The following is an 11,190-nucleotide window of genomic DNA, read 5'->3' as shown; positions in this document are numbered from 1 at the left end:
TCGGCGCTATGTGAGTGACTGACTGTGGGCGGCGAGGGTCTGCGAGTGACTGACATGTGAGGGCGGGGTCTGTGAGTGACTGATAGGAGGGGGTGGGGTCTGTGAGTGACAGACATGTGGGGGCGGGTTCTGTGAGTGACTGACGTGTGGGGCGTTCTATCAGTGACTAATTATGATGAGTAATTTGAAGCTCTCTTGATGAAACCTGTCTGTGAATTAACATCCACACAGCTCAGGGAAACCACCAGGACAGCAGAGGTTCTGGGCGCGCGCCATTCCCGGAATTGATGAGATGTCTCTGGTCCTAATGAACTGAGAGGCCAATGGTTAAAAAACAAGCAGGTGGGAAGTCTGACTCCTCACCAGGGAAGAGGGAAGAGTTGTAAAGTTTCACAGAAGATTATTGGGATATTACAAGCCCGGGGCCGAGGACCAGTGTCAGCAGGCTGTTGCCGCCTGACAGCCTGAAGGCTCAAAGAAGGGAAAAGTTGATCCTTTTGTTTTCTGAGGTAAATTCCTAAAAGCGTTTGTCCCATGAAGACACCCTTGGTGAACTAAAGTACAGCACTGACATGTCATGGTGGGGGTGATTTGTAGTGTAGGCTCTTTGATGCCTGTCTTTAAGGGTGTTCACTTTTACCAACTCAGTGGCTTTTCTTTTATGCTTTTTAGATTTCTACCTGGACAAGGCCTGGTACTATACCCACAGATAGGAGACAAATTGGATATTATTTGCCCAAAAGTGGACTCTAAAACTGTTGGCCAGTATGAGTATTATAAAGTTTATATGGTTGATAAAGACCAAGCAGACAGATGCATTATTAAGAAGAAGAAAAAAACCCTGCTCAACTGTTCCCGACCACACCGAGATGTGAAATTTACCATCAAGTTTCAAGAATTCAGCCCTAATTTCTGAGGTCTAGAATTTCAGAAGAACAAAGATTACTACATCATATGTAACTATAATTCTCTCTCTTTATTTTGTAGTAATTGGGATAAGCTAACTAGGTTCGTATTGATTTCTGTTTCCTTTCAATTAACATGGTAAATCATTTGTTAAGAAGCTTTGTTCTTTTTGTTTTTTCAAAATAAATTAATTGAAAATTGGGACCGTGTAGTGACAGTATTAATTAAATATAAATACTCCACAGGGGCAAACCTGCCAGGATTCTTATGGTATTGAAATAAGTAAATTATACGAAGGGACTCAGTATCTCTACTGACAAAACCTTCTTTAAGGAACTTATTTGAGGTTTTTATAGGTAAGTCTGTGTGATGCTTTTTCTCTCCATCCTTCCATCTGTCTGTCCAACCTTCCATCCACTCATTCATTTAGTGTGCATTCTGTTCCAAGAACTGTGTTTCAAAGTTAGGACTCAATAGAGCAAAATGTAATAGTGGTACACTTCACCATGACACCATCACTCCAGACTGGCAGAGCTCAGACCATAGTAGCATGGGGCATACAGACAAAAGCCAGTACGGGTGGTCATGTTATGTCCTGATGGAAAAGGGTAAAGTGTAGGAGTGTTGCCTGAATGAAACCCCTGCATCTGTCAATAATGTGACGTTATTTCAGGAGTAGGTGATAGTTGTTCATTGGGGTATATCTGAAGTGCATTTGTGAGCTGTGCCCATTGTGATGAAGATAAAAATTAAAGCAAAATGAAACACTTAAAACAATAGCCAAGAGGAATAGACAGAAATTTGGAGGGAGAAAAAAAGAAGATAATGTTGACAAAAAATAATTTATATAGTTTCTTATTATACACACATTTGACCTAAATCCCTAAATCTTTGGATGTGCTTGATCCTTGGGAAAATGCTGTGGCCTTCATGCTTGTCTCACTTTCAAGTCTAGCAACACAGACTAAGACAACGTCAGACAAATACATGTTCGGCTCTTATGGCTGCCGAAATGGGGAGCTGGTCCCTTCACTACTTCTACTTTTGCAGTGGCAAAAGCAGCTCAAAAGAGCAAGGATTGCTTTTGGCCGACAGTTTGTGGGGCACAGGGTATGGTGGTGGCAGACAGTCCCATGACACTTGGAGGATGAAACTGCTTGCTCCCCTCTCAGACAATCAGGAAAGACCCGACCTCAGCAGGGTTCTCATGTCACCTCTCCCACTGTGACAGGGACCCCAGCCCAGGAACCTGATGGTACCACCGGCGTGTAGCACAGTTCTGACCACCTCAGTCATCTAGGAAGTTTCTGTCTAGGAAGAGACCTGACACTAAGACATGAGTGTCACAAGTGCCCTACAAGTTTCCTAACCCACACTTCCTTGTGACCATTACCTTTCATTGTGGCACATTGAACAGTGTCATACAATTTTCCTGTTTCTAAGAACCATTGCTAATGAGTCCTTGACAGTCTTTTCCAATGTCTTTTCACAAGTTCCGAGTTAACTTAAAGAGGAAAACAGGAAAAATGTGTTTGTTTAGAATGCTGTGTTTGCCCCAGTCTTTTCCACTCTTCCCACCAAGTTGACACAGCACTACCTCCCCACCTCCATCTCTTCCTCTCTTCCTTCCTTCCTTCCTTCCTTCCTTCCTTCCTTCCTTCCTTCCATACTTTGTTTCTACCATACTTCCTTTCTTTCTTCCATACTTCCTTTCTTTCTTCCGTACTTCTTGTCTTCCTTCCTTCCTTCCTTTCTTCACTTCTTCTTTCCTTCCGTACTTCTGTACTTCCTTCCTTCTTCCTTCCTTCCTTCCTTTCCCCCCTGTTTTTTTTTTCCTGGGAGTGTTAGTTAAGGGAGTAAAACTTTTAGTGGTTTCCTATATTCAACCCTGTCTCCCTCCCTGGTCTCTGGATGCCAAAAAAAATATTGAATATAAATTTTAATTCTTTCAGAGATATTTACCTCTGGGGTTGGGTGTTGGACATGCTTGAGGTAAACCTGAGGAGCTCAACACAAGCATTCTGGCTCAGTAAAGACACTGCGTACAAATTAATGTATATATATAAATATGCCTAAAATCAATCGCTGTCTCCTGTCTCTGTCTCTGTCTCTGTCTCTCTCTCTCTCTGTCTCTCTCTCTCTCTCGTGTGTGTGTGTGTGTGTGTGTGTGTGTGTGTGTGTGTGTGTGTGTGTCTGTGTCCTATGCCTGTCACCAGCCACACAGCAGAATTCAGCTAGGGTCCATACATTGGCTTGCAGGTGTTGGACTTTCCCAGCCTGCCTTCCTCTTGGTATTCTTTTCCATTTGAATCTGACTTTTCCCTTTGAGATTAAGCCAAATAGAACTGTAGTCCTCCCTGGACACTGCTTGGCTTTCAGTAATCACTGTCCTATTCCCACGAGTGTTCAAACATTTACCAGGAAAAGAAAGCTGTATTTTTAACTTTCAATAGGATGTGGTTTATCATGGGGTGTCTTATCCTAAGTCTAGAACTTGGCATTCTCCTCCAATTAAGCAAACTTGACATTTGACTGGTACTTTCACGAATCATATCACTTTTTTCTTTTTCTCTATGAATATATATTCTGATATCTGAGAAATGAAGTGAAAACACTGTAAGCAATAACTGAAAATTCCACACTGACCAAGACCACACCAGAAACTGTGCTCAAAGTACCCCACACTGTGAGAAGCATTAGCAGAGAGGCTCTGTGGCTGAGCCACTTTTTGCAAATGGGAAAAGATGATAAGGAAAATGATAACACAGTAAAAAACTAAGGCCCTTTTTTAGGTTCTCAAACACACAGTCTATTTAGAACTTTATTTTGACTCATCTGAGAAGCATTTTCTTAAGTCTGTGAGTGCATACTGTTTAGCTTAATGCAATTCATCGAAAAAGTTATTATGACAACTATTACCTATTTTCCCAGAAACAGCTTAGTATCAGCAAAGACTGAGGAAAGAGATGCAACTATAAGACCCAAGGTTAAGTGCACTCTCCGGAGAAGAGGCACCCTTTGTTTGGGGGAATATACTGAGAATAGAAATTCATAATTCCAGAACAAAGAAGTGAATTCATATCTGGTTTTTTAGTTACAAACCTCTACAAACCATGAAGGCATTTGGAGCTCTTTGGTGGTGGTATGCTTGGAAAACAAAACAAAACAACCAGGCTGAAAGAATTTCCAGAACATCTGTCCATTTGTCATTCTCTTCTGAGTATAGTGTTAGCTGACAGGACTTTGATAGAGAAAGTGGAAGGTGATTAAAATTACAGGAGTGTCTATAAAACACTTTTGTTCCTTGCCCCTTGAACTCAAGGGGAAGCAGCATCCAGCACCTTCCACCCTCTCCTCCTTCTCAAACTTGAACTGTAAACTGAAAGCCTGCTCCTCCTTACACAGCCTGCCAGCCCATCTCTTTGCAGCTTTAGTTACAAAGCCATTAGAGAATTCACTGGCTTAAGGACAAACAGCAATGTGTGTAGACAGAACAGATTAGACAGACAGAAAGACATTGGTAGAAGGGTTGTGTTTCCCCTCTACCCTCATTGTTAAAGTGGAAAAGGAGCCCAGCTGGCCAATGTTGCCCCCACCTGTTTATATCCATGTTGTCCCAAGACCCAGACAGGGAATGGGGTGTGCAAACTCTCTGTCCAGCTGGAGTTTTCCCTAGCAGGAAACTTGGCTAAAGTGGTTGATGGGGGTTGATAAAAACACATGGTTGCAGGGACTTACACGGTGATGAGCATGCACACTCAGAAGACTTGAGTTCTAGTATGCTACTTCAGCACATTCCTGGCTGGAGGAAGGAGCAAGGGGGTGTCAGAAGGCTCCCCTAATAGTGTTTACAGAACTTGGAGGTTTGACAAGCATAGCATCAAGTTCATTGTTCTTTAAGCAGGCGGTGTGGAGTGGAGGAAGCAGAAGTTGGGAGATGATTACCAAGTTTTGAAATTATCATGTTTGCTCTTTTGCACTTTCTAGTTTCACTCCACCTAGGAGTTGGTGGGTATTTAGGAAGGTGCTATCCCTTTTACCTATAGAGTAATACTAAATCATGTGTATATGGGAAGGTGTGTTTAATTGTACTTAGAAGCAGGTAGCCTACATGTCACAATGTTTCCAAGATCCATTTCTCTTTGTTTATTTTTTTACTTCTTTTCAGCTTTCAGCATCCCATACATTCAGAAAACTTGTGACAATGAGTGAATTCTTATTTTTCAAATTGTTTACAGACATTTCATGTTCATGAAATCTTATTGATTTCCTGATTTGTTCTTTATTTTTTTGTCCATTTTATTTTTAATCAGCTACATCCAATGGGTCTTTGGAAGGCCTGCATAACCAGGAAGGAGGGGTGTGCAAGACAAGAGCCATGAAGATCATCGTGAAAGTTGGACAAGGTAAAGATCAACTGCTGCTTTGTGACCCCACTGTGAGCTGGTACAGCCCCCAGCTAGCGTGGCACTTGGGTTGATGCTCACCATCACCGCTCTTGTTAGTTTTGTAGGCAGACCATTTTCTGCACTTTGAACCACTGGTTGAGTCCCGCAAACTGACATGCTCAGTTTTTCTCATTTAGATCTCTCTAAAATTTCAGGCCAGTGAAACAGGGTGTCTGTGTGCTGCCACAGATACATATATATCTCTTTACAATGCAGAACACCTCTTTGAAAAACAATCAAAGTGTCTATTATGTAAACACTGGCTCTGCTTCCTTGTTTCATTTTTAAGTCTGGACAAACCAAGAGCTGTGTTTTTATGTAGAATAACCTATTGTGAAGAAACAAAGAATTATTCTAATTAGAGACTAGTATAGCTGTAATCAACTTGCTTAGTGAAATTGAAATGTCATCTGGAATCCTTTGACTGCCAAATGCAAGAATCCCTATAGTTTCCACAAATGGCCTCTTAATCTAAACCTAACAATTAACTATAACCATTCTGACTAAAAAGGAAGGTTATATTTTTGTATTTCTCAGTGCTTTGCATAAAGAGTCTTATGTTCATTGCTGTTCATGCCTCTTGAGATATCTTTGCAACTCCTGAAGCTTGCTACATTGTCAGATGTCTGTGCCATGATTAATCACTTCTTCTTCATGTAGATGCATTCCTGCTGGATCAGCCAGGAATAATGATCCAACAAGATGTCCAGAGCTAGAAGCTGGTACAAACAGGAGAAATTCAACAACAAGCCCTTTTGTGTAACCAAATCCAGAGACAGGAGTGTAGTGGGGCTGTGTGTCTATGGTGTGCATTTTTCTTAGAACCCCTATAGGCAGAGGAGCCTCAAAACACATCCCAACCAGTGGGATTCACTTGTGGGCACAGATTCCTGGGGTCTTTGCTCCCAGTGAGTCAATATTAACTCTGCCACTAAGACAGATTAATTCAGCCCGCTCAGTGTCTTACAGTCACAAGAGCAGAGCTCACCAGGTGTTTCAGTTACTGATGCATCCTGAAGTGTTGAAACTAGGGATGTTCCAGATTTTCTGTCTAATCTTTAGGAAGTGGTAGGCCTGGTGAGTGAGTGTCGGACCTTTGAAGCTCCTTCACCTCATCAGGTGATCTGTTGTCCAGTTCACCCTGTGAGTTGAGCATTGGCCATGCTTACTTGTTTGCATTTGGAGCGTTCTTTCTGCAAGCTAGAGGGCAGAGTCTCAGAACTACAGTAACTGGCTGTTCTTGCTACTGTGCAGGTACCAGCACTGAAGGCAACAGCGCAGGGCAATCCGCCAACAACCTCCTGGGTTCCAAAGTGGCCTTACTCACGGGAATCACATCAGGATGCATCATCGTCATCGTCATCATCATCACCTTGGTGGTACTGCTGCTCAAGAACCGCAGGAGGCACCGCAAACACTCTCCACAGCACAGTACCACACCCAAACGAGGTGGCAACAACTCTGGCTGGGAACCCAGTGATGTTCTCATACCGCTAAGGATTGCAGACAGTGTCTCCCGCCCACACTATGAGAAGGTCAGCGGAGACTATGGGCACCCAGTGTACATCGTGCAGGAGATGCCCGCACAGAATCCTGCCAACATTTACTACAAGGTCTGAGGCCTGCAACCTTTGCCTCCCAAGGGAACTCTCACCTTGTTGTGGGTGCAGGGACTGAGCCTGACTCTGGGGGCGGAATGCCTCGTGGAAGAACCTGGAGCTGGACAGTTTTGTAGGCTGTAACTTTTCAGCCTTGGGGAAACCACAGACCCTCCCCAGAAGCTGGAAGACCACTAAGAGATCCCCGCTTGGACTGCTGTGTCCCTGTGCGGACCTCTATGTTATACACCCAGCCAGGCACTCAGGCCTCTGCAGATCCCGGGGAGGACATGGTGGGCTATGGGTGATGCAGCAGTACCTTAGGAGAAAGTTGCACCTCTGCCTCTGTGTTTCCTGCCATGCACACTGGACTTGTCCCTCGGACCTCGGGTAACCTCAGTAAAATTTTCAAAGATCCCTAGCATTTAGTCCTCACTCCTTCTGTTTCCAGGGCTCTGCAACACCTCCCCAGACCCTCACTCTACATCCCGTATCATTAAGGGACACTCACCACCCAGCCCTGGCCCCACCCTTTACACCAAGATGAGATTAAATGGGTATTATGTACAGAATTCTGCTTTTCTGGATGCTTGGCTGGGTTTCCTGGGAAAAGCCTGGGAGGTGTGGCCCAGTGAGGAAGGTGCTGGCTACCACCACAGGTGGCATAGTGGGGAAAGCAAGAAGGAAACAATAGATAGTGCTTTGGTTTTGCTGAGAGGAAACAGGAAAGTGGGAGACTACAAACTTTGGTGAGTGGTGGTGAGCTCACTATCACAGCTATGCAACAAGGAATCAAAGCTCCTTTCCTGAAGTGGAACAAAGGGGCCGTTGTTATGAAAAGACCGGCCAGAGTTCAGACGGAAAGGACAGATCTCTGGGGCAGGACTGTTGAGGTACTGGCAATAAAAAAGCACAGCCCTGGATCTGCAGGGGAGTCAGTCTGCTTTGGGAGATGGTTTAAGCAGACTCAGCTGCTGTATTACCACATTTTAATCACCACAGGGAAAAATCATTTAGTACAACAGCAGAGAGCCAAATCTGACCTAGAACTTGAAAATACAAAGGTCAAACAGGCTGTAAGTCCATCACCACTGAGGATATCGGGAATTTTCATTAGGAAAGGTTGGTCAGATTTCCCCAGTCCCCGGAAGTGCCCCTCTTATTCCCCGATTGAGCCTTACACTTTAGTTTTTGGTTGATGGCTGTGCTGTCTGGGCTGTGAGGCTGTACCAGTCTCCATGTCAAAGCAAAGCCCACGTGGCCCACCTCTAAGAGTCCTTAAGATGGATATAAGATTATGATGTCAAGGGGAAAGAGGGAGATTGGACATATTTATAATAGGTGTATAGAACAAAAGGGATATACAATGAAAGATATTTACTTATATATATTAAGATTACACACAATACATACCACGAGACGTGGAATTCCTTGGTTGTGGCAATTAAAGCAGCCCCAGCCCTTAGCGCTTTGCAGGTAAAAGATCAGATAGAGCTGCTTCCAAGAGAAGCAGCATCACCCCAAAAGTTATCAATTGTCCCAACTCACAGGACTTCAACTTGGGGCAAGAGAGTCAGGGATACGGAATGGGGACAAGAGACACAGAAAGAACGACCACAAGACAGGATTCTGATCAAGTGGCAAACTTTATTTTTCTCAGGCTAGCTTATATAATCAGTAGAGCAGGATATGGGCAGGGGTAGAATGGGTTGTTTGTGCACCAGGTTTTATTGTAGGCAGGATATTTGGAAGCCCCAAATAAGAAGTTTGGCAAGGTAAAGTGTTCATGAGTAAGAGGTCCAGGAAGGTTTTCCTAGGTGACTGAGCCTGTGGGTGGAGGACTGGGTCAAGTTGTTTCTTTTCTTGACCTGAGGCTCTAAGGAACTGCTATGTAAAGGTTAATATACAACAATGTGGCTGGCCAAGAATGGCCTAAGATCTCATGCCAAGCCCTGAGATCTTTGGCTCCAAAGAGTAATGCCTGCACTACAACATTTCGATAGTATAGGGCTAGGGACTTGGGGATTTAATTAAAGACAAGACAGCAGGTCTTTCTTGCAGGGAAAGAATGCCCTTTATTCCAACAAGAGTGGGGGCTTGTATACTAGTCATCAGGCATGTTGGAAAACTACCCAAATCACAAGTTCAAGTTCCCAGGCCTGTGAGGCAATCCTGAATGGGCAAATAATAGGATAACAGGAACTTGAAAAAGCAGTCCTTTAAGTCTATCACAAGCAAGTGCCAATTTTTTGGTATGGCTACTTGGGCTGGCAACCCTGTCTAAGTGGTACCCATGAGCATCATAGTCTTATTAACCTCTCTCAGGTCTTGTAACAGCCTCCATTCATCTGAATTTTTCTTAATAACAAATATGGGAGTATTCCAGGGGGAGGTAGAAGGGACAATATGATCGGCATTGAGTTGCTCCTGGACCAGGGCATGAGCAGCCTCCAACTTTACTTTAGATAGGGGCCATTGTTCTACCGAAAGGGTTCATCATTTTTCCAGGTGATAGGAATTGGAGGTATGTGAGGCTGCTGAACAATGGCCCCCATTAAAAATCCCCCAATCCTCTCTGGTCTCCAAGCGATCTCTGCACTGGGGGTTTATCAGATACAGGCAGGGGGTCACCCTGTAAATTCTTTCCAATCCCTCTTCCTGGGCAGTAGCCTTGCTCTCTAAGCATGTGCTGCACAGGAGGTGTGGTCAGTACGGCCCCCATGACTTCTAGGATATCTCTGCCCCACAGATTGATCGGGATGTGAGGCAAAATGAAAGGCTGAGATATTCCAGAATGTCCCTCATTGTCTTTCCAAGTTAGTAGTCGGGAACTTTTACTAGGTGACTTCGCTAGGCCTATACCCTGTAAGCTACTATCTGATTCTTTCAGGGGCCATGCCTTGGGCCTATGGTTGAGGGAAATGACAGACATGTCTGCACTTGTGTCCAAAAGGCCCGTCCTTCAATAGTCAGGGTCATCAAGGGTCTGTACTGCAGAGTGGACACCCAAAATGCCATAGGTCCCATAGATCCAAACCCCCCTTCTCCTCTTAGAGGCTTAAGGAAGGGGTTATTAGTCGTAAATTTAGGGAACAGAACTAACTGAGCAATTCTAGCTCCTTGGGGTATAACAGTGACTCCCTTGCCAGCTTCCACCATTATTTTGATCTCTCCTTCAGAATCTTAATCAATCACTCCTGGAATGACCCTAATTCCCTAAAGTAGAGCACTACTCCTTTCTAAAATCAACCCAATTGAGCCCGGTGGTAAAGGGCCTTTAACTCCCATGTCCAAAGCTTGGGGTACCATCTGAAGGGTCAATACTGCTATGTAGGAGGAGCAGAGGTCCAGTCCTGTGATTCCTGGGGTACCTCTGACAAGGTCCTGGATACAAAGGGGTTCCTCCGGGGTAGGACCTGAATAGGGTGGGAAACAGGTGTATCTAGGGCTTCATACACCTGAGAATAAGGGGCCCGGAGCGGACCCAGACTCCCATTTCCTGGGAGTGGTAGAGGGTTACCATGTACATCAGTCTTTGATCTACACTTATTGCCCGATGATGTCCCTTTTTACATCAGGGACAAAGACCTGGCCCTGGGTGAGGAGGTGCAAAAGAGTCTTTAACAGGACAAAATTTCTTAAAGTGACCCCCTTGCCCACATCCAAAACATGTCTTAAATCTGCCCCCCCACCGATCCTCTTATTACCCTGCATGGCAGAAGCGATATCTTGTCCCATAATGTGGTGTCCATCTATATCTCTACAAATTTGAATATATTCATTGAGGCTTCTGGTCTTATGAGGCCGTAAAGCCTCCTTGCAGTATTTGTTGGCACTTTCAAAAGATAATTGTTTTACTATAGCCATGGCATTATCAGCATCCCCAAACATGCGCCCTGCATGTTGCAGGAGCCGATCCACAAACTCAGAATAGGGTTCAGATGGTCCCTGAAGGATCTTAGAAAGTTGGTCTCCTGCAGCCTTATTAGGTAAGGCTTTCCAGGCTCGGCCAGCAGCCGCTGGGATCTGTGCATATACAGCAGGTTCAAAGAGAATCTGCTGGCCTAGACCTGCATAGACTCCCGTACCAGTGAGCATTTCTAAGTTCCTTCCAGGGAAACCAGCAGCTGTGTTGTGCTGCACTGTTTGATTACAAAGTTCTTGGTATTCACCCCTCTAGATCATGTAATCTCCCCCTGACAGCATAGCTCTATATAATTGCACTGGGGGTGCAATTC

General features: G+C 44.5%; 2 protein-coding genes across 3 annotated transcripts in view; one reads left to right on the top strand and one right to left on the bottom strand.

The window, feature by feature from the left end:
• Nucleotides 1-11,190, bottom strand: part of LOC113838105 (ephrin-B2-like) — a 49,915-nt gene that overhangs the window by 13,901 nt on the left and 24,824 nt on the right.
• On the top strand, nt 294-7,524 carry LOC100762789 (ephrin-B2). Of its 2 annotated transcripts, XM_027433937.2 has the most exons (4): nt 294-509; nt 673-956; nt 5,220-5,312; nt 6,609-7,524. In XM_027433937.2, the coding sequence occupies exons 3-4, from the start codon at nt 5,285-5,287 to the stop codon at nt 6,971-6,973; spliced, it is 393 nt and encodes a 130-aa protein (XP_027289738.1). In that variant the 5' UTR covers nt 294-509; nt 673-956; nt 5,220-5,284; the 3' UTR covers nt 6,974-7,524. The 2 variants fall into 2 exon arrangements, 1 of the variants encoding a protein (XP_027289738.1); XR_003488608.2 differs by lacking the exons at nt 5,220-5,312; nt 6,609-7,524 and adding an exon at nt 1,152-1,166 and having other exon boundaries at nt 295-509.

This window comes from Cricetulus griseus, unplaced genomic scaffold (genome assembly GCF_003668045.3).
Source record: "Cricetulus griseus strain 17A/GY unplaced genomic scaffold, alternate assembly CriGri-PICRH-1.0 unplaced_scaffold_1, whole genome shotgun sequence".
NCBI classification, from domain to species: Eukaryota; Metazoa; Chordata; class Mammalia; order Rodentia; family Cricetidae; genus Cricetulus; species Cricetulus griseus.
Note: the sequence above shows the minus strand (reverse complement) of the source record. Positions and strands in the feature narration are given on the sequence as shown.